At 39.4% G+C, this 24,604-nt stretch overlaps 1 protein-coding gene across 1 annotated transcript in view; it reads right to left on the bottom strand.

The window, feature by feature from the left end:
• The window catches only part of ADGRA3 (adhesion G protein-coupled receptor A3), a 56,673-nt gene extending 34,230 nt beyond the window's left edge, over nt 1-22,443 (bottom strand). The window contains exons 1-2 of the mRNA XM_040588318.1: nt 21,936-22,443; nt 7,620-7,691 (exon numbers count right to left, since the gene is read on the bottom strand). Coding sequence (XP_040444252.1) covers nt 7,620-7,691; nt 21,936-22,204 — 341 coding nt within the window. The 5' untranslated portion in view covers nt 22,205-22,443. The remainder of the gene's footprint in view (nt 1-7,619; nt 7,692-21,935) is intronic.
• Between the last annotated feature and the right edge of the window lie 2,161 nt (nt 22,444-24,604).

Raw genomic sequence — 24,604 nt, 5'->3', positions numbered from 1 at the left:
GTTTTCCTGTCCTACCAAAAGCAACAAAACAAGATTCTAAAAATACACCAAAGACACAACACTGAAAGTCTCCACCAACATTAGCAGTACAGAAGCAAAGCCAGAATCCCAAATAATGCTGGTGAAAAAATTCAGAGCACAGGTTTTGAAAACTTAAGTTTCCAGAACAGGAGATTATAAGGAGAAATGTAAAGTAACTATTGCATTAAACTGCTTTATTAATTGTACAAGCGATAAAGAAGTCTTAACTCCTAACATGAGATGTTTTGCAGATATATCTTAATTTGAAAGGCCACAGAAAGCATCTGGCAGCATCTACACACTTCTGAACAAACTTTATGACTGCATGAATGCAAAAATTATTTCCACCTCCTTATTCATCCCAAATCTTTACTACACTACTATCCGAAACTTCATAGGCAGGCACTTACTACTACAATAAAAATTTTCTCGCTCCTTGGCAATATCTGAAAATACTGAATTTGAGAGGAAATTCAGTAATTTCAATTAAAAGCAATGTTTTAGTAAGCAAGAGTAGGAAAAACATCCCTAAGTCTACCACAACTTTAATAATACTGCCTGAAAGAACAGTACACTTACCATCACACAGATATACATGATCAAAAATACAAATTCATCCCGAGATTTTACAATAGCATTTCCTACAGCCAGATGAACTAGTATTGCTGCAACAGTGTCATGGCACATGGATCATGCTTCAATTTAAATACTTGAAATATCGAAAATTAATTTACTGTACTGAAAGGTAAATTTAAAGTAAAACTGTGACACATACACACTTCTCTTACCAGTTTTATTTTCTTGCCCTGTACGGTGGCAGGGACTGCCAACTACTTCCAAAGCAGTATTCAGAAGCCTGAAGAACTGCAATGTTTGTAAGCCTCTTTCAGCAGGCTATAAACACAGTACCAAGACCACGACAAACCTGAGAATACTCAATGTTATTCATCACTTATTTACCATCAGTCTTTGGAACAGGGAAGAAAAATGATACTTACTGTTCGTATTTTAAATTTCAGTTTAAAATCATATAACTCCCACCGAGAATCTCCCTATGGAAAACACTCGGGGAGAACAACCTTGACAACATGCCTTGGAAATCCACTAGCCTAGATTATCAGTGATTTTTAATTTCATTACTTAAAAGCATACTCCCTGATACACCTCTTTCTTATATCCACTGCTTCAGTAGAAAGAAAAAAAAAAGTTTTAAAATTAAAAGCAAGTGTTTTATTACTTCCACAACCTGTTTATACATTGTCAGATTAGTTGATAAAAACTGACTAGTCTATTCTTCCTGTAATTTTTTGCTTTTTTCCCTCCCCTTAGTAGGTCTTAATGCTGGTTCCAGAAGGATAATTACACTAGAATTAAGAAATTATTTTTAAAAAGAAATGCCAACAATTTTCATGTTTTCATAAAACTCATTCAATGTATATTCTGTATTTTGTAGATAAGACAGCAAAGCATTAATGAACCGCCATACTAAAATAATTCTAAAAAAAACACCCTGAATGCCTGAAGTATTAGCATTTGCTCAACCTGCAACTACAACAGTTGGGGTGTCTCTACTTAGGGTTTCCCCCCCTCCCAGTAGCTGTCATTAGTAAGCAGTAGCTATGAATTCATCTACCAAAAAGTATGAGCAGATGAAAACTGAGAGATATTTAAAGATCTCAAAATTAACACAGCGCTGACATGTCTGGCAGCTCTTCAGAAACAGTAAAAGATGTTGATATACAGGCTGGTGCAACTGCCAGGACTCCAGGATCTAAGACAGTTTCTCAATGAAGAAATTACCCTTGGTTAAACCAACGGACTGGTAGGATTCTCACATATAAGGGAGGTGGGAGAGACAATCTCATTAGAAAGTTGTGTTTGGCTTTAAAGTTTTTGTTGTTTTTAACACTTACAAATATATTTATACCAACTATTGAGTTTTAGAAACAGGAAATTAATTATCTCAGCCACTGATTTTAATAAATTTTCTTTGGCAAAGTTCAACCAACAGGATATAGTTATACATATTTATTTGTCCAAATCAAAGAAAATCTGTCCAAAACATCCATTAGAAGATGGTTTCAGTTAGGGTAAAATTACAACTTCCCCAAGCTCTAGCTCATTAGTACATCTTTTATCTTACACTAACTGTATCTTTCATCTAGCAAGTAAAAATACTGCTACCAAAAAAACCCCCAGAACAACAAAAAAACAAAAACCTCCACAAAACCCAAAACACAAGCCAGACAGTAGAGCAATCTTAGACTGAGAACCTATTAAAAAAAAATATACATCAATTTTCTCTTAAATGTAAGTAACACTACAGATGAGAATGCCTCTGATTTATCAGGTAAGGTAACTAACTTGAGATTTGGGTAGCAGGCTTTAAAACATCTGTTGAGGTCACATGCAACTTCTCGCTCAAAGCACAACTGAATCACATTAACTGCCCTGCTGTTATGTCCAGTTCTAAAAACCTCAAAGGATGCAGGTTTCACCATATCATCACCCAACTCTTGAAGTATTTAACCATTCTCATTATGAGGAAATCTTACATTCAATTGGAACAGCGCTTTTTCAAATCCATTATTAAGTGAGCAAATAGCAACTTAGAACGAGCAAAAGTATTTTTAAGAGCCTGACAACCACATCTAATGTTATCTTGTTAAAGAAAAATATCTTAATGAAAGAATACTCAAATGTAATTATAGTTTGCCATGTAAAAAACGAAATCCTTTCATTTCATTAGAGTTTATAATGGAATGTTTCAGTGGCCAGTTGTCTACGATTTAAAAGTGCACATATACATACTTAAAAATTACTTATATATGAATACATATTACTTGTAATTTACTGCTTTCTGTCTCAGCACAGTGAAGATAGTCTTAAATATTACTAAAGCATCCTGCTGGCACAAACAATGCATATAAATACACTGACATGTATACATTATTTAGCTCTCTCAATGAACATTGGATAAACTTACTTTCTTCCTGTACAGAACTTGAAAATGAAGGTCAGAAAACAAACAGATTAAACACCATGGACTCTTACTATATGAAATGCCTTTTCAAAAAGGAAATACAGGAAGAAGACAAAGTAAGAAATTAGAAAAATAGGTTAAACATCACAAAGTCAGCTGATCCCTCCCACAGTTCTATGGGCTGTAGATTTTATGCAGGTAGATCCAACAAATACTTATGACTGATTAAACAATTTTTGTGTTTCCTCATCATCCATTGTGTATGATTTAAATTCTACCCCATACGTACATAGGCTTTCTCCCTAAAACACAGCAGGCTGTATTTATTTGGAATTTTCACCATCAATGTACCAAATATTTAGGGTACCACCAAAACCGTTGATAACTGATAGCCCAACACTTTATTGCATGTGGGTCTCAGATGTAGAATTATGCTTTCAGGTCACCATATTCAAATTGCATTGAGGATAAAGTGCTGCTGGAGCTGTTTCACCAGGTTCAAGTAACTCTCTCTAGAAAAGAAAAACTGACTCAAGTCTACCACTGATTTTGATATTAGAGTAATAGAAGAATAGAAAGAACTGGAGTGCCCAGGTTCATAAGGAACCACAAAAGAGGAGACAATAGATAGTTCTGCGGGTTGGACGTTTTTCAAATGTAAATTAAAAAGTCACTGCAAAAAGAGATTATTTTTTTTCTTACATACGCTTTTGACTTCCCCTTGTATCTAAAAAAAATCAACAGTAACTTGGATCACTTTGCTGTTTTGCTTACCCCGTAACATCACCTGTGACATGCACTGATGAACAATTCAAAATTTCTTGAAGATGTAATGAAAAAAAAATAAATGCTTGAGACATTTCTGCAAAGTAAACAAAAGCTAGAACCTATACCAGAAAACCTGTTTCCTTAAAATAATTTCTGTAATTCAAACAGTTCAGAATACTCCAGAGCATTCAATTTCACAGCACAGATTTTTCAGCAGACTAGAAGCACATTTCCTTCCCCTCATCACTCATCTTTCAGAAATTACCTGAGAAGCACGTGAGGATGGAGAAAGTATTTTGTTAGCCTAACACACTGTCTACTCCTGAAAGAGCCACAGCTAACGAAGAGATAGAGGTTCCAGAACCAAAACCAGAATTAAAGTTAGAGCAGAAAACAAGTTCCTGAATATTCATAATACTGTTTCGCTGCTCAGTAATATTCCCACAAAAAATCCTGATACTTTCCAATCACTTTTAAAGACTTTCATAAAAGTTCAGGTGCATCACTAGGAGAACTCAGGTCTATCTTATCACATGCTCTGCTGCACTATCACAATAAGAATTAAAATCAGAAATTGTTATTGTCCTAAAAAGTATTAAATGCTCCTATTTTTAAGGCATCCATATATCTGTAGATTGGTGCTATAAAAACAGGAGGAAAAAAAAAGAAAATGCCTACAAATAACACTCACTTCACACTGCACATTTCCCCTTTTAAAAGGTATATTAGTATATCCTAAAAACACATTGATAAACCCTTGTCATTATTTACTGCTCAATAAATATAAAATCCTTGGTTTGCTATCTAAATACGTTACTGAATTCCACGTCTGTCTCTTCCTCCTTTCTCCCTCATGTACAACGAAAACTATTACTTAACAAATACATAAACTTCCTTATACTTGCCAAAAACAACAGGCAGAATTAGCTGGCTTCCAGATGGAAGACAGCAGTTTGCTTCCAAGTTGGTGGACTTTGACTAATGATATATAAACTCAAGTATCTACTAGATGAAATTCTCTGTCACAAATTAGTTGTGCAAGTTACTTCAACATTTAAACTGCAACGAAATACTCAGCAAAACATAGCATTAACGAAGTCAGTGGAGATTAAATATTTAACATCTTTTTGTGCACACACTTTAATTACCACTTACAGCAGTTAAAATCTTTGACCTGCTTACTGTTACTCAGCTGTTATTTGCATGATTTTTTTCCTGTAAGAGTAGGTGTAGACATAGCATAGTCATTTTCTACTGTAATTAACAGAAGTTTCACCCACCAGTAAAACAAAACCCTTCTTTTAGTAATCTTATCACGCTGTTTACAAAATAACACATCACCAAATTCTACATTTTCATAAATTAACATACATGCACAAAATTATTAACGAATAGATTTGAAATTCCCGCTTGGGGCCAGCATTTTTAATGTACCTCCCCACAGTTTTGGGGGATACAAGCAATAAATAAAACAATCTCTCCCTTTCAATAGTAACCATGAAGAACTGTCAGGTGGGGATGAGGTCAAGAGATAACAAATCTGAGCAAAACAATAACCTTAAGGGCAACAATTTGCAGCTGCAGATACCATATACCCAAGTTTATCTGAAGAACTAATAAAATAACAGAAACCATTTAAAACTGTGTAAATTTTCACTAAGTTGTCCAAGAACTAAACAGAAGAAAACAAGTTTAGCGTGTTAACAGATGAATTATGAAATTGTGAATCTGTATTTCAGAATTCAAAATATGAATTGAAATGCAATTAAAACCAATTATTACTCAGGTACCTGTTCCTTACATATTACTTGAATTATTCTTTTTCAAGGCTTTGGTTAAATATATCTATATATCTAAACTCTATCTGAAAACGATTAAGGAGAAACAGCAAAAGTATTCGCTATGAAGTATAACATTACAAGAAATGAACAAACAAGATTAAACACATACAGAATCTCTCCCCTATTACTGCAAGCAGTAACATTGTGAGGCTACTGTCCAAATTAACTATTTAAATGCTGATTGAATTTATTTCTTTTATCTCCGTTTAATCTCTTAAATTAGAAGTGGGGGAAAGAGCCTACCTACAAAGAAAACATAAGTAAACAAGGGGAGGCATGAGTAGTACAACAAAATAAAAATAAAGAACTGTCAAAAAAATGCAGTTTTAAAGGCATGTAAGTTACCACAGTCAACATTAAGGAATATAATCTGAAACTATTGAACATGATGTTAGGCGTTCAAAACAGTTACCATGGATTTCAATTTTTTTTCCTTTTACTATCGACTATTCATTTCAGTTTGAAAAATTAATTATAAGAGTAGCTTCTGTCCAGGGTCACAAGAGCATCTGAAGCAGAAAAGTTTCCTTTTGCTGTGGTTAAATAGATGTCTTTAAATAAATCTTGCACACACACACACACACAAAAGATGGCCATTAATGACTAGTATATCATGCTAGTTAACCCTTCCTTTATGATGAAAACACCTGGCCATTAATAATCATTTGCCGACGTATTAAATTCAACATCCTTTATGTCTGCTGGTGTAATCTCATTCAGAAGAGACCACCATACCATATAAAATACTGCTATCCCAGATCACTTTAAATGCTGAAAACATGACGCCTGCCTTACTTTCTTTTCCCTTTTCATGAAAGGAGACATTAAAATAACCTAAAAAAATCCTTACAAATGACAGGAGTTAAATGGAAGAAGTTGGGTTCTTGTGATTTTAAAGAAAATTAAGATTTGGATTCATAGAGCAAATGTAAATTATCATCTCAAACTAAACAGTTTCAAATATTTCCTGCCTGAAAATTGTAATCAGTTACAACAAATAACTGTCAGTAAACACCTTTATTACCTAAACAAGGATGCCAAAATAATGTGTAATGATCTAGAATGCCATCACTGATGATAACCTTGCTTCTTTGGCACAATCACTTATTTTTACAATAAGGCTCATCTGCCAATGCAGAAGACTAATCTTTCTTCTGGCATGTAGGGGACAGAACAGTGAAAGTGTTTGAATTGTTTTAGGCCAGGTGACCAGGATTAAAGTTTTAGAAGAATGACATATTCTTAACCCCCTGAAGCCGTAAGTCGTTTAGAACTCTTCCTAGATGTCGTGAGATGATTATGAAACTGGCTACTTTCCCAGTCAAATGGCCTAAAAAAGTCTTATCTCTAGAGTTTCTGCTTGCTCCCAAGGTAGATCAACCTGCCAATCCTGACCTTCTACCAGCTGGGAAAAAGCTGACTAACAGAAGCTACAATGTTGCTTCTTATCCATACATGATATATCATCTGAAAGGGAAAGCAAAAACAGGAAGCCAAAGATGTCCAAGTAGTTACACCCAGACTCACTCCCATTTCCCACCCCACCCACCCCCAACCCCATTCGGTACAAGCCACAGTTGCGAACTAAGCAGCAAGACTGTTAAAATACATATCAATAACAAACTTACAATTAATGTTGCCTTTTAGAAGCTCTAATACATCTGCTTCCCCTACAAATATACTTTGCAATTGTTTGAGACAAAGGGTTTGACACTTCATAACAAATGAAAGAATTCTTTAAAACATAAGTATACATATTATGAGACCAACGACAAAGCAAATCGACACAGCAATCAACTGAATCTGGCATGCCACTGAAACTGCCTTTATGCTCTTCCATGACATTCATATTCATCAAGAGAACACTTAACTATGTTAACTCTTCAATCGCAAAAGATATGTTAAAAACCACATCTCTTAAGACTTCTTTTTTTCAGAATTATTACTCAAATGCAAACAGTATATCAACTTTCAAAGTGAAAATACCTTTTTTACCAAGCACTTACAATCTTTCAAGAAGGTGTAATCCAGAGAAGGAACCATTCTTCAACTCTGTTATTTTATTGTTACTCAGAATCCTGTAAATAAAAAGAGACAAGAACAATGTATTTTAAGTTTGGTAACAAAATTTGCTGTAGCTTGTACTTGTGATGTAAATCTTCTCTTTAACAGCCTTTATATCAAACTACAATCCCTAACTCTGTCTGAGGTGTACATAACAGCACTACTTAATATTATGAAGGAGAAAGACTATTTTCTATGGTATGTGCCCTACCTATCATGCAAGCTTACATAATTAACATATGAAAGAAAGCACATGCATACAGGATTACCATAATAAAACACCAGAATCGGCATAATAGAAAATAAAGTATTAAACCACCAATCTACACATTCAACATTCTGTTCTTCCATACCCACTTTGGCTTTCAAAACCACAGAGCATATCACCTGCTCCCCATTCCCTCTGCTGCCACCCGCAGCCACCCACACATACTCGTTTCTCCCATGTACTGCTACCTTTCCCAGCCACCCTTCACACACCTTCTCCTCAATACAGTCTTTTTAAAACATCTGCAAATAAGCTCAGCAAGCACTCCTTTACTTCTGTCTCTCCCTTCTTCTCTTAAAGGACTACACATACACAAATCCCCTCTTCCACATGAATAACTGGATCAGGCCCATCTAGCCAAGTACCCTATTCTTCAATCACAGCTGTCTGCAGATGCAAATTATTCTCAAATCCTTACTGAGAAGAACCTGCTTTCTACACAGCTACATATTTCCGTCACAAAAAAAAAAAAAGCCTCTTTTCCTTTTGAATCACGTAAAATTTTGGCATCCACAACGCTTCTTACAAAGGGTTTCGCAGCACAAACCTCCGTTCCATAAAGAACACCTCATCTCATTTGTTCTGAACACAGCTCCTGCTAGTTTCATTTGATGCTCCCCACTTCTTACATGGGAACAAGCAGTGATCAATCCCCACCTACCCTCTCTTTACCACACGTAATTATGTAGAAACCTAGATGGTCTCTTGCCAGATGGAAAATTCATATTTTACTTAATTACTCTTCATACCAAAGTAATTTTGTGCCACCCGAACCACTTCTGAGCTCTTTTCAGCTTCATTACACTCAAAAAATTCTGAGATAAGACCACCGGAACTGAAGCAGTATTCAACACACAGACAAGTCAGTGGGATAATGACATTCTGTTTTGTTTCCTACTGCTTTCCTAGCAATTACTAGCATCTGATCTGCCTTTACCACCTGTACTAAGAATTGAGAAGATTTCTGGTCAGCTCAGTTCCCATCATCTTATGAATGAAGATGGAATAGTCATCATCCCCAGTACAACTTTCATTTTCCAACAGTGTGCTGCCTCTGCTAGTTTACTGCCCAATTATTAGATTCATAAACTTCTTCCAAAATTCTGGAACTTACCATCACCCTTATTACACTAAGCAACTCACCAAACTCTGTCAACCCCCTACTTACACTGTTTTACACGTCACTAAGAAATATATTGTACATTTCAGCTCTCTAACACTCCACTGAAAAGGCTAATGACTTACTTCCACATCTTCCAGCAAGTTAGCTGTTGACACAACAATCTTCCATTTTAGGCTGACATACTATTTTCAACAAGTGCCTTTGGGAAGGAACTGAGGGATGCCTTTTAGAAAAACACCTATGTCTCATTATATCAACTGGATCATCCTTGTAAATATTTTGCTGATACTGAAGAATTCCAGAAGTTTGTCGGGAAGAGCTTCCCATTACAGAGGAATTAAATTTTCCAGAGTACATATCTATCTCTCTCTCTCCAGGTATCCAATATATTTATTACCAATTCTATTGAGCTGTTCAACACAAGCATCAGACCTGGAACCATGCCACTTCCCTAAACTCCTGATATAGTTATGACAATCAGCATTTGCTATCCCTCCAGTCCTTAAAAAAACAGTTCACTCTAAGCAAAACTTCAGACACTCATAATTCGACTTTTCCATTTCGGAGTTCTTCAAAAAGCTCTCACGTGCACATAATCTTGTCCTGGAAATTTATTCACTGCCAGATTGCTCCGCAATTTCTGCTGCACTCAGTTCAATTTCAGACAGGTTCTTTATCAAATGCATCCTGCAGATCCAACAAGTCCATGCACTTCTTCACTTACACCAATTACATCTTCAGGCTGGATAACAACTTCTGCACTTATAACTGCCACTAGATTTCTTTCCAGTCTACTACATCTTCCAGATATTCTTTACAATAGCCATAAACCAAACACAAACACGCGCACCCTCCTCTTTCCTCCAATGATTAAAGTTTATTATCTAATAACAAGGATTATTACTTCAAAACACATCATGAGTAAGATAAAACTAAAATACAGGAATATCAATCTATGAAAACAGCATCATTTTGACACAACCATATTATGCTAAGCAGTTTTCTTCTTCAGGTTTCTCAAAGACTGCCTCAAGCCTCTGTGGTTTAGACAAACACCAGGCAGGCAACTTTTTGTCTTGAAGCTTTGGGTTTGAGAGTCAGTCTCACTCTCACACACACAGAATCAAGACAGCTGAACAAGTTATTTGAAACTCTTTCTACTTCCAATTTGACAGACAGAAGGTCTGAAAATTCTTGAAGTTAAGATTAAATCATTCACCCAAGATAGGAGTTGTGATGCTAAAAGAAGGAGATCCTATTCCTTCCCCTCTCCTTACAGTCATACCACGTATTTCTGCAGCTTATCTCATGTCATCCCTGGTCCCCGCTGCTCCACGTGCAACAAACATTAACCTACACATTTACCCAAGACATTTTCCAAAAGATTAAATGTCAACTGCAAAAGTTTGATCAACATAGTGTGCTACACAGTCAGCTAATCCCAGATGAAGGCTGATCACAGCAATGGTGGAAAGGATAAGAATACTTAAAAGTATAGTGACAATTTGCTGTTGCATGTGCCTATAATGCCTGTAACATCTACTAGAGTGTCAGCTAAGAAAATTTGCTCTTGTGAAAAGAGCTCTAGAATCAAATACATTAAGCTGCTTTACAGGAAGGAAAGAAGGAAAACTGCCCCTTGGCTGCAGCTGTAATAACTAGATGACCAAACAAATTAAACAGTATTTTTAAAAAAACATGTACAAATCAGGGAAGCCCAAGTACAGTTCAGAAATCTACATGCATTTAAAGGAATCTTTGCATTAAGGAAGGCCCAACATGTAACAGAAAACCAGAATACGCATTTGCAAGACTGCAAGTTTAGTGAAGAAAAATAATCATCATCATCTACAAGTTGGAATGCCTGCAAAACTAGTAAAATTTAACTTGAAGCATTAAAATCACACATCCTGAAGTCTTTGACACTGTTTTCACATCTACTCAAAGAGAAAAAGGTTTCAACCTAAATAGTATTATTTGTAGAGACTCATTTTGCAAACCAAATCTATTCAGAGCAAAGCACCCCTTTATTTCAGAATCCTTCCTGGTTTCAGATATGTACACAGGAAGGAAAATAATAACACACAAAGAAATTAATGAAGGCGCTTATAAAAAAAACTCAAATAGTTAATGCAAACCGAACATAAGGCATAACAGCAGCAGCAAGAAAAAAACAGACCAATTTCAGACTTAAATAGGAAGAAAAAAAAGATTAGGTTCAGATAACATCCAGGTCAACACAAGCAAGCAAGCAAACTACAATCTCTGGTAGCACAGAAATAATTTGTATTTTAGTTATAACTGACTTGATCTTAAGATTTATTGATTTTTACGTGTACTTTTTCCAGGAAATGTAGCTATTCAAAATGGAACAGAAACCACTTCAAAAGTAGCTAGAACTGACCGAACTAAATTTAAACTAAATAAAAACTATAGTTCTGTACAAAAAAAAAAAAGAATCTTCTGACATTGCCTATAAAATGATAGGCCTAAAGTAGAAGTCTTTGAATATCTGTGCACCAGGTAAATTCCTCTCTGGAGTGTGATGTACAAATTATAGTCAGCCTGATCTAGTATTTTCTCTGCAGAGGCTGTTAGTTGCTCAACCATAAAGCTTTAGTAGAATAAATGTTAGATTTTACAACACTCCATATAACCTATGACATTTCATCACACTTAAAAATGTTGTAAGTGTAATCTTTTAAAAAATGCAGTTTAAAACTTGCTATTAATATATTTACTCTATAAATTATTGGAAGTGTTAAGGGATGCAGCATAAGACGACAAAACATGATAAAGCATTCACTTCAAAGCAGACATTTTATAGTCACTCTCACAAGTTCTGTGCATTAATGTACAGTGAAATGATGGACTATTATGTACCACTTAGCCACAGAAAATTATTTGTGATCAATAATTCTAAGTTACTAGTTTAAGACCATAATTTTTCTTAAGAGGGAAGTAATTCTGAAAATACGCAAACTTTTCCATCATTAAGAAGTTTAAAGGAAAAATAGTAGAAAGCTACAGAGCCCCACTCATCCTCATCTTTTTCAACTCTTCTTTAACAAGTGACTTTACAACATAAATGATTTTTGATTTTATGAAGGAGTTTCCATAGCCCAGTATCATTGTTGCTCCATGTGTCTTAAAAGCTCCAGATGAGGTTTATTTTTCTTTTCCCTTCTTTTAAATGATCAGCAATACCTGCTTGGAACAAATGCATTTTCCTTGTCCAACCCTTACATGACAGAAGATAAAATGTGGCACTACCACATGCAAACACACTCACAGCAATGGGAATTAACACAAAAAGCTTGGAAGAAAAGGCAGCTGATGAGTAGGTTTAGAAAGCATCATGGACAATGTCTGAAGTCAAAAAATTAGGCAACACATTTCCCTCTCCTTTGACTGAGCAGAAGGGCTGTAGAGACAAGGAGGTGATCTGAAACAATGCACCTTAAGAAAAAAAAAAACAAAACAAAACACACCACTACAGCCCACACCCTCCCCCCCTCCCCCAAAAAAAAATCCATATCCCAGCTTTTCACTCATTACAAGAACATTGTTAAAATGTTCCTTTGTTGAATACTGCTTGGATCTGAAAGCCCTGTTTCCATTTTACTCCATAAAGTGGCAAAATCTGGCAACACTCTGCAAAGAAACCAAATTCTGGCTTTAACTTACTGGCAAGACCTTTACTAATAGATGCCCAGTTGCTAGCATGCACAACACAACTATGCAGTCAAACCCGAAGTCTGTTCTTCGTACTGCAAAGTGGCACTGGCTTTCCTCCAGTCTTCAGGCACCTCTCTCTTCTCCATGACCTTTCAGTGGTGATGGAGAATGGCTTAGCAATAACTTCTGCCAGCTCCCTCGGCACTCAGGGGCACATCCCATCGGGGCCCATGGATTTGTGGGTGTCACGTTTGCCTAAGTGATCTCCAACATGATCCTTCCCGATCAGGGGGAAGTTTTCCTTTCTGCAGACTTTCTCTCTTCCCTCCAGGGTCTGGGATTCCTGAGGGCTTGCCTTAGCTGTAAAGACTGAAGTGAAGGAGGCATTCAGTAACTCCACCTTCTCAGTGTCCTTCGGCCCTGAGGCACCAACCTTATTCAGCAACAGGCCCACATTTTCTCTAGTCATCCTTTTCTTACGGATGGACTTGAAGAAGCCCTTCTTGTTTTCCTTGACACCTCTCATCAGATTTAATTCTAAACAGACCTTAGCCTTCCTTGTCACCTCCCTGCATGTTCTGCTAACATCCCTATATTCCTCTCAAGTGGCCTATCTTTTTCCACATTCCATAAACCTTCTCCTTCTGTTTTGAGTTTTGCCAGAAGCTCCACGGTCAACCATGCAGGCCTCCTGCCCCCTTTGCTTGATTTCTTACTCATAGGGATGTACCAATCTCAAGCTTGGAGGAAGTGATGCTTGAATATTAGCCTGCTCTGTTGGATTCCCTCATCTTCCAGAGCCCCTAACCCATAGGATTCCTCCAAGTAGGTTCTTGAAGAGGACAAAGTTAGATCTCCTGAAGTTCAGGGTTGCAATCCTTCTTCTTGCTCTGCTTCTTCCATCCAGGATCCTGAACTTTATCTCGCAGTCACTGCAGCCAAGGCTGCCCCCAGCCTTCACATATCCAGCTAGTCCTTCTTTGCTTGTTAGTACAATGCATCTCCAAACTTCACAAAATGAATCCTTTCTTAGGACACTATTAAAATACACAGACATCCATTAACACTATTACAAAATAGTCAAAGTGGCTTCCCAAGAAGCCTGAACAAGACGGGGAGGCAGCAGAACTTTTAGTTCAATGCTGAAGCAGCTTCCAGAACACGTTTTGAGAGACTCAAATAGAAAGCCAGGAAACAGAAAATAAATCAGATCATTTCGTGATGATGGCTGTATACTCTAAGGACTGGGAAAGCGGCCACCAGCAAAAATTGGACTAAAATAAGCATCTGTACAACCAAGAAAAATGTTCTCTGCTGAAAGCCGTGAACATGCAAAGAGAAATACATTTTTCAAAGTTTATCTGGTAGAAGCTGTGATTTAACAAGGATATAAAACCAATATTTTTCAGCAGTTAGTATTTCGCTTTCTAGTGAGTTACAGGTGTCAAAGGGAAAGAAACATAAGTAATAGACTGAGAAGAACATGAACAGTACTCGCTTAAAAGTAACCCTGAAATGAAAACACTCCATAAGCTATAAACAGAGCAAGAACTATGAATCTTTCCACAGCCCCTAACGAAAGAGGGCAGTACTTTCGAATTCAACAAAAGCATTGTAATTGAGGAAGCTTAGCAATGAAACATTTGCAAAATAGAAGCTTGCAACAGATAAAAGATTTCCTGTGCTATTTCATTATTATGCATGTTAAACAATATTAAGATTATAAACCAAAACACTCAGAAGTAATGAAATTACAGAATTAAAACTGTGTCTATTTATATAGCTCCATTTTTAACTGGGAATGTGCTGTTTATATGACGTAATGATGGATACTTTTTCCTATACTATCCCTGCATCATTCAAGCAACAATGCTCACTTTGTGCACTGCCATTAATGATAATTTTTTCTTGGTATTTTTCTGGTATGTGGCCACAAGCTTTATTTATTGCCTTTCTTTAAGGACAGAAATTCTTTATTTGTAGTGAAATATAGTGCCAATCTCTGGAGTATCTCAGTGAATTTCTATGTAAAAGTATTAAATAAAAATAATCTTAGAAAAAGGACAGAACTGAGTGGCAAAATAGAATGCAAGAATGAATAGCAATGTTGCTGAAAGTGATACTATCAAAAGAAATTCTTGTGAAATCATGACCTTACCAACCAAACCTCTCTTTCTGGTACTTATCCCAGGTTGAAAAGCCTACCTAAGAGAAAATTAAGAGGACACTGCAACATACAATTTCTTGCAATGCTGACTCTGAGTTGCCATTTCTAAAGCTAACCAAAGGCACTGGTAACCTAACCTTGCACCCACCACATTCTGGGAAGCTTCCTCCAAGTTCTCTCTCCCCTCCCTCTTCCCCCCCGCCCCTCCGTGTTATTGTAGCATCTGCATTTAAGAGATTTATGATTTACTTTTTCTGTAGTAACCCTCCTGTTTTACTCCCCTCCCTTGTGCTCCTTCCTGAGCTTCCCATTTATCCACCAGATGTACACTTTTTAGGATTCTCACTGATTTGCAATTTAATGCAAGTTTCCCTACCCCTCCAACCTCCATACGTACACACAAAAGTAACTCGCTTCACAGGAAATACTGCACACACACAGATGCCTATCCAGACTCTCCTAACTTAAGCTGTTATACATTCTATGCGTCATATGACAGGAGTATTAATTATAGCATATGCTGTCACGCCCAGTCTCATATGTATTTACATTTCCTATCAGGTATATGTGCTCTCTAGAAAGTGCTTTGTCTAGACACATTTGCAAGCACTTCCTGTCAGCTGCTGGCACACAAAGATGTATTTTCACAAAAATTTATATCTCAATCCTACAAAAGTCAACAGTTTCTGGATAGTTTAGCTCCCTGAAGAACTAGGCATGAAGCCCGACAAACTCTAGTACAGCAACAATGGAGGGGGTAAAAAAACCCAACCAACCACAAACCACCCATACAGCAAGAGACTGGGAGGTGAAGGTATACCACCTCCAGTTCAAGCTACAGCTTCACAGGCAGCTGGATGTGGATGTAACCTCCCGCACTCAGAGAAATCATGTCTCCCCTGCCCTTGCTTCTGACCATCCCCGTCAGAAGCAGGACGAGAGGGCAGAAGGGGACCTCCCTTCTCCAGCCCAGAATTGTAAGGTCACACCACTGCAACCCACAGAAACTAATAAGCCCACTAACAATTTTGAGAACTGGTTTAAATTTCTGTTAACACCAAAGGCTGTTACCGTAACACAAGATTTTGAGGTATTAGAATCAGCTGTTTCTGATGTCTTACAGGATGCTTTCAGAAATCTGAGCATAAATTGCAAACTCTGGGTGTTACCAAGTTTTAGGGTAAAACCTATTCTATAACAACATGAGCTAACTAATATAACAAGTTCTTGAATCTGACGGAAAAAAGCCTTTATGTTCACCTCCTCAGATGGAAATAGCACATCAAGTGGACAATGTCAGAAGACTTTTCTCTGCCTGTGTCATGCCACTACCATTTCCTTTTATGATCCATCTTCTACTACTGGCATTCAGTCACTAATCCACCTTTACTGATTTTGGGGGTAGCTGTTAAGATTTCCAGGAATTCTTGCCCATGTCATGCTAAGCCAGTTATTCTTCCACACATTATCTGCTCTGCCTTTGTTCCCTCTGAAGTCCTTCTGATTTCCCATCTCCATAACCAACACAGCCACTCAAGCAAACCCATGCTCCCATCTCAACTCCACCCCAACTCCAGTAGCAGTTTCTGCCTTTTAATCCAATCTCTCTGCCTTTCTTCACTCCTTATCTAGACCCTAATGTGTGTCTCTCTCTACCTCAAAGCATCTTTATTTCCCTACATTGAACTGATCTAGCAGAGGACACAGCTTGCACTCTTAGACAAAGCACCTGAAGACGGCAGAGCGCACAGCCACCTATAGCTGTAATGCTCGAGTCACCTGGATGAATCCTAGAACACACTGCCCAGTGCAGACAGAACTGTGGGATTAAGCTGCCTACTTCTTCAGTGTCTTTAATCAATCCGCATTTATTACGTTTGCTTTGCTTGGGCGTTTGGTTGTTTTGGTTTTTTTTCCCCAAAATAGCTCTTAGTTGATCTGCCTTGCCACAAAGGCCAAGCTCCTACTCCAAAAGCAACAACTCTGCCGCCCTGCCAAAACTGAACAGCTTGGATCACACACACCACCGAAGCAACTACCCTATTTTCAGACCCAGCAGCACTACACTGCAGTGCACCAGCATCCCGTTCGCTCTAAGGCAGCCTGGAGATGTGTAGGACCGTACCGTACCGCATCACTGGGCATGCCCCCTGTCATCGCTGACAGAGGAGTCGCAACACAGCAATGCATAGAAACAGTAACTAATGGATGTATGTCCCACTGTAGCACTCCAAAGGCAACCAGACTACTGAACAGCCAAATAGTGAAATCCAAGGTTAAAAATAAAATTCTCACCTATTTACAGTGTTAAAGACTAAAGATATTTAATAGATTACTTAAGATTTTACAAATTCATATTTAAAATTCATTAACTATCTCACTGCAGAAAGCAAATTCTCAAAAACGTATTTCAGCTGAAGTTCTTAAATTGAAAACAATTTATTATTACTAATGAAAAGAAACGCTTAACTGTTTTTATCTTCGTGGATTAACTACTGGTACAAAGAAAGCATTTAAACTGTATAGATTCAAAAATTATGTAATTATGGTGAAGATACAGACTAAATAAGGTAGTAATGACAAATCCATGAACCTGCAACTTATCTGGCCCATGCCAAGCTACTTATGAGAACTGCTAAATTCTGAAAACTCTAATCTTGCAGTTCCATACTTGTCAAGCAAAAAAGAATGAGACAGATGTCGTTATTCATTCTTCATCACAGCAGTACAAATTCTAGTTCTATTTCTTTAACTCTTGGCATTTACTTTTATATTTTAATACTCTGCAGTTTTGCCAAACTGAAACAAAACCAGGAATACTACTGATCAATAAAAGACAACAAGAAAAGAAAAAAAGAATTAGTCTTGAAGATGAAAATCTCTCTTCCCGAGACTAGATACTACTGCTTATCACATTGAACATTTAATACTCACTGAAGGGCTAATGAACACAACGTAATTACATTATGTGCAATTGCACACTGTGATACAAGTGACTCCTTGCAATATGAGTGACCTTTTGCTTTGAAATTTTTGAAATTTAGGAATTTGTGTAACAAATGAAAAGCCTATGCTGATATCTAGAAGGCCAAATAAGTATGCCTTTGAGCGACTTAACGGATGTAGTTTGACATGATTATATTCAGGAGCTAGACAAAAACCGTGACATTTTGTTTCTCAACAGCAACACAGTTAAGCACATCTTTGAACAGTTCTGAACGCAAATTCAGGGTAATGCTCTGACTTGGAAATTCTAACACATGTGAGTGCAAATACAATACTTGTATGTTCCTATCAGGATATGTGGGTAAGCAATGTTGTTTGCAGACTAGTAAGGCTCTCAATTCAGGAACAGTTCTTTATAAATATATATACTTTTCCTCTGTTTATTGAGGTTCCTATTCATATAGAATAACCTGCGTGTAATGGGTAACTAAAATCCTCAACAACCGACAAGGATTACAACTTCGTGGGCTTGCCTTCAGTGGGATTACACATTTTCCAAAGAATGAAGTAATGGCTAATATCCAACAAGTTATAACCTTGTGATATGAGTTTTCATCAAGAAACACAACAGCAGTGGATATCTTATCTCAGACTTCTATTACAAGACTATAGTGCATATACAATATAGCGCATAGATAAAGAGTCAGTATCTACTGAAATACAGAAAATGTCAAAGCACCGAGTTACATTCACCCAGTTGTTATCTTCACATCAAAAGCATCTCATCTGGCTGGTTAAACTACAAAGGTCAAAGCCACCTATGGTGTTGATGTAGATACACCCTTCATTTGCATCCCAATCAGTTCTTATTATGTAAGGCTATGAAAAGGTCCCTTCCTTAGCTATAACTAAACTTGGATTCACCTTGGAACTGCTCAGTAAAACGCACCAGCCAATTCTAAAGGAATCTCAATCTACAGTACTATCAGAAATCCTAAACATTACTTACTCTCCCATAGACATCTCTCTATACTTTAATGCTCTTCTTCCAGTATCTGCTTTCCTTCCTCAATTATGAAACAAACTTACTTTGTCTCTCATCAACTGAAATTAAGTTAGGATATTTTTTCTGAACTGTAACTAAAAGTTTCTAAATAATACTGGCCTAAACTACAAGGAAAATAAAATGTTTTGTAGCAAACAAAGGCCAAGGCATTTTGTAACTTAAGTGACCCTGCCCAGCTCATCAATATCATCGTTAACCACTAACTTCAATGGTGTGCAAGAATGAAAGAACTTGGCCAGCATCCTCAGATACCACTTATTTATCCTAATTTCCATTATTTCTCTTACATCGTCACTTTTTAGAGACTTTTGTCCTCAAAGTATTTCATTACAGGGAAAAAAAAAATGTAAATGCTAAATGCACAGCAGCTGATCTACTGAAAGTCTAAGAGTTTGATGAGTGATAAGGATGGAATCAGGATTTCTAAAATGAATACAATCACTTCATTTGAGTCATTCCTAGCTCACTCAAAAACCCCAAAGTTATATAAAACTATATAAGTCCTTGTATTTAAAATCAGCTTGTGCAAAATAAAAGTCAATACAAAAAAAAATTAACTGAATTAAAATGCAGTGTTTTCAGCTACTTATTTCTGCAGTGATCCACTAATCCAAAAAGATACAATAGAACTAGTACTTTAATAGAAGAATACCACAAAAATCAAGATTCAAAATAACTTTGGGGAGTTTTAATCAGACAACCTTCCACTATCCACCAAGTGCTGTAATTCCAGAGTACCAGCTTGAGGGTGGGGGGAAGTAATTTTTGGCAAAAGATTAGATAACATTGAACCCATCCACTACTAATCAACAGTGTGTTGAGTGAAATGGCACTTGGCAACATACTTCATAAACCACCAAAACTTTCTAACCAGGTTAACATGGATTCAGTAAAAAAACCACACCACAAAACTCTGAAGAGCCAACAAACTTGAAAGATTGTGAACCACAACTGTTACTGTGTTCATTTTCTTAGAAAAAGCAGAAGCACTGGTGTAATAATCTTTGCCTTATGTTTAAGTAAAATTTCAAAGTGTGTGTTCGTATTAATTGTATGAACACAGTTCTGACACTTACTACAAATAATGAAAAAAGTCAATTTTTTCTTGCTATGTCTATTAAAAAGTTTAAAAGGAAAAAACAAATGTTTCAGAAGTTATCATGAACTTCAAAGGCCTGTTAAAACTGAAAGCAACTAATTAGCATGTAGATATGGTCTAGATACACTCTAGATAAGGTAGGAGTATGAAAATCAAGATGAAAGATGAACCATTCTTCCAAATTCTTCTGTTACTGCAATTATGAACAAAGGTCCATTCACAGCAAGGCTGCTGTTTGATATCTGCTTGTCTTTCACAACAACCAGAGCTGTGACTCCCAAGTTTTTTTAACCAAAAGACCCCCACAGTCAACTTCAGCATATTAACCATACTAACATGTACTTTCATCAAAATTGTAACGGATAATACTATATGTTTAACAGTTAATCAGCTGCAAAGCATTTGATGAATGCAAAGACTAAAATGGATTTGTTGATCAGCCATTACCATCTACTTTTTGCTTTCTCTTCTACTTCAGCAACTTCACATGAGAGTAATTCTGGTCACTTCTCACAGGTAATCTAGAAATACTCTGTGAACCCTTGCAGACTGCCAAGCAAGAATGACTACTTCAGCCTTTACCACCTCTTTTTTTTTTTTTTTTTTTAGCAGCTTTCCCTTTTCTCACAGGTCCAGACTGATGCACCTGCTACTGACCTGGTCCACACCTCACCAAGACTTCCTGAAGGAAGCCCTTCCTTGGTATTTCAGTGTTGTCAAAGTTCACAAAAGCAACAGTCAGATTGTTGTTGTTCTCATGACAGAGCTATACACATTCTGTGCTTACTAAACTTGGACTGTTGGTAGATCTTTCTAATCTCTGATTTCCAGTTAAGTAGATAAATATCTTAAGCTAGACTTCTTAATTTAGTGTTTTTTCATCGACTTTCTTGCGTACTACTTAGCTGCACCTGAGTCTTCCCAGGGTTGCACAGGCACTTTAAGGCTCTCTAAAGAGATAGGGTTACACTTTTAGGACTATCCACTAACAAAATCCAGCACAGAAACCTCCCTGCCCACCCAAACAATTCTGTGGTTCTATGAACTTCTTTGCTAGGGTGACCGGTTAACGTCTCATGAAGAAAAACAACTTGCAGATCCTTTCTTTACATGTGCACACTCATGTCGTAAGTAAACAGCAAAATATTTTTGACTTTGGATGAAGTTGCACATCCTGTTTGAAACTTGTTATTCAAATGGATGAGCTAGGATTGCCTCCGCGTAAGAACAACTTGCCTACTGCTACACAGAAGTAAACTGACCTTCTTTGCAAAGAAAAAAACAAAATAAATGCCTTTGCTGATTTTATCGCGACCTGCCACCAAGGAGTTGCTACGGTGAAATGTCAGGCCCACCTAGCCCACCTCACACTGAGCGGCTCACACCGTCCATCAGCGCTCGTTTGTTAAAACTACCTCGAAACACAGTACTCCAAAGCTGAGTTTCTCCTGAGATAAAACAAATACATTTAATGAAGTTTTTTTAAAAATAATAAATAAAATTCTGGAATTACTTTAAATAAAGGAACTCCTATGCCTTCTGACCAGCCTGAACCCTTTGAAGGCGAGCAGCCCCCAGAGGGGAGAAGGCGCAAAAGGGGGGTGGGGATGCTGCTCCGTGGGGCGGGACCACCCTGCGCAGCCCCCCCGCGCCACCGCCCGCTCCGCCGGTAACGGGACGGTCCCCGCCCTCCCGCCCTAAAATCACCACGCCGGGAAACTACGGGAAAGTATGAAAAGCACAGCCAAAAAACACCCCACCGCTCCTAGGACTTTCCCCCACAGCGTAGGGGGTCAACTACGCTTCCCGCCCCCGGCTGACCCCATTATACCTCGGGCCGGCGCCCTGCCCTCCCCACCCCGTCCACGTCGCGCCGCGGCCGCCCACCCCCCACCCGGGGCCGGTACTCACAGGGTGACTGTCCGGTTAGGCAGCGCCTCGGGCGGCAGGACCTGAACGAGCTCCAGGTTGCTGCAAACTACCTTCACCTCCACCGGGCCGCCGGCCGCCGCTCTGCCGGCGCTCTTGGGGCGACCGTCGTACTTACAGCCCGGGGGCAGCGCGGCGCCGCCGCCGCCCCCCAGCGCCGCCAGGAGCAGGAGCGCGGGCAGAAGCTCCGCCGCCCGACGGCGGCGGCGGCGCGGTGGGCGGCAGAGAGCGCGGCGGCCCGGGGGCAGCATGGCGGGGCTGTGCAGGGCCCCGCTCCGGCTCCGCTCCTTCCGCAGGCGTCGGGGACGGACGGGGTCGGGCGGGAGAGGAGCGAGCGGGAGCGGGGGGGCGCGGCTCGCCCTGGCCTAGTTGCGCGGGGGCGGCGCCAGGCGCGGCCACAGCGCTGCCGCCATGTGGTACCGCGGGGGCGGCGGGCGAGCGGGTAGGAGCTGCGGCCGCCACGGCCGCCCTCGTCTTTGTGTCGGGGCCTGGCGGGCTCCGCGCAGCGGCTGCAGCGCCGCCTTCCGCCGATGCCGGAGTCCCGCAGCGGCGAGCGCGCCCGCCGGGCCTCGGCCCCACTGCGCAAGCGCCGCTGTTGCGGCGGCCAGCACCGCGCCTGCGCGCCGCCGGGCCGGGGGCCGTGGCTGGGGGTGCTGCGGCCCGGCGGAGGGGGGCCAGTGCGGCTGAGGGGAAGAAGCGCCTTCACGGTAGGGAGGCTCGGGTCTCTCCGCCGCCGCTCGGCAGTGCTGGGCTTGCCCTGGGCCCCGCCGCTCCCCGCAGCGCGGCACTGCGGGCTGTCGTTGCCTCCCTCCCCCGGCCGCCTCCAGCGGGAGCTCATCGCCCGGGCCGGGCCTGTGCACCGTTCCCGACGTCTGGTGCCTTTCGCCCCCGCGCCACACCCCCCCCCCCCAGTTCTTTACACCAGAGGGTCGCTTTGGCGTTTCGTGGGCCCTGTCCCCCTCGCAAGAACGGGGTGGCGAGGTTTGGTTTCCCTCTGCTCTGCTTCCATGCCGTGCTCCGTACCCCCAGTTCTGAAGCCTTGCTCCTGCAGGAGGGACTGTTGCGGTCCATACTTCGTGAAGAATAACAATAATCCCCTGCTTCGGTGCCGAATGGCTCTCAGTAGCCTCGCATCAAGTAGCTTGTGCTTTTAAGTCCTCAAATCATCCCTTTAAAATGAGGTACCCCTGCTATTCCCACTAGACAACCAAAGAGCCAAAGGATGGGAAAAATCATTTCAATATCATCAATCTCAAAATTAAAAAAAAAACAACACCCACCTACCTACAACGTGTCTTTTCATTGCACGCTTGGGACTGCTTCTCTGGGTGTAGGTAGGTCATGTTCTCACATTTCCCTGCAGCTAGGACAGCCAGGCACAAATGCCTTCGTGCCAATTTACACCTGAAATTCTCAATGTTTTCTTGGCCTCTGGTAGGTGTGAGGATAATAAAATAACTGTTAGCAAACTCACAATCAAGTTACAAGAACTGACAGCACCTACTTTAAAAATTTTAAGAGAGACTTGACAACCTATAGGAGGTTCTGGTTGCTATCCAAGAGCTCACAATGCCCCATCCTTACAGAAGAGCACTGGCAAATAGCACCCCACAAAATACCTGTTATTACACAGAAATGCAGTTTTAGGTGTTGGCAATAATAGCTGCCAAAATGAGTCCTCCAAACTCTTCAGCCTAAGATGCTCTTGAATAATGTTGGACACTCAAGTTGTGACCCAGTTTTAAATATAACCTAATGAAAGATACTGGTGAAAGATAGGAATTGTAGATTGGGACAAGTTGAACAAGGTTACAGTAATAACATCACAATTATCACAATTACCTGGGCATGTTGTAAATACCCTTTACCCACCTTAATGTTTTCTCTCTATTGTATGGCCTCTTACAAGTGAAAATGGAACCTATCCCACGTACTGAAATTGTTGACCAGAATGCAAAGAAGACACAGGTCCTTGAACTTTAATACTAGGTTTGCATGCCACTGAGTCACTCAGCAGGACCAACCTGATCTGAGTGAGATGCAAGGCCACTATTACACTTGAACTAAATTAGATCAGGACAGAAAATACAAAGTCGATAACGCCTTTGAGCTGCTTTGACACTGCTGTTGTGCCAACTGTAGAGGAGATCTAATTAGGATAAAACTCACCAGTGTGAAGTTAGTTCTTCCATTTGGGGTTTTGTTTTAAACAAATCCAAAGTGCAGAGTGAATTTGTATTTGGTCATTTGTATTGTGGGGCCCCATCATTTTTGATCTGGCACCAGGAGTTATAAAGCTAGATTGACCGTATCAAACTCCAGCCCAAGATACTTTGCCCCTCAGAAGTAGTGCTGGGTTAAAACAGTTCTTCCATTTTGCTACTTTATTCCCATTACCTTCAGCTGTGTCAATAACATGATCCAAGTCACTGGACAGCTACGTAAAAAGTTTGTGCTGGGTTGATGATCAACATGGAGATAGGCCATACAGCTGACTCTTCTGGCAGCGGAGCCAGTTTATACCGTTGATTCCACCAGAATTTTGGCTTGGCATCGCGACAGTTTCAATATAGCTAATCAAGATTTCACTTCGTTGCTACTTAAGGGAACGTCCCCATATTTTTCTGAAGCTACTTGCTCTTCTCCCTTGT

This window comes from Falco naumanni, chromosome 1 (assembly GCF_017639655.2).
Source record: "Falco naumanni isolate bFalNau1 chromosome 1, bFalNau1.pat, whole genome shotgun sequence".
Taxonomy (NCBI): domain Eukaryota; kingdom Metazoa; phylum Chordata; class Aves; order Falconiformes; family Falconidae; genus Falco; species Falco naumanni.
This window is presented reverse-complemented; position numbering and strand designations above follow the sequence as displayed.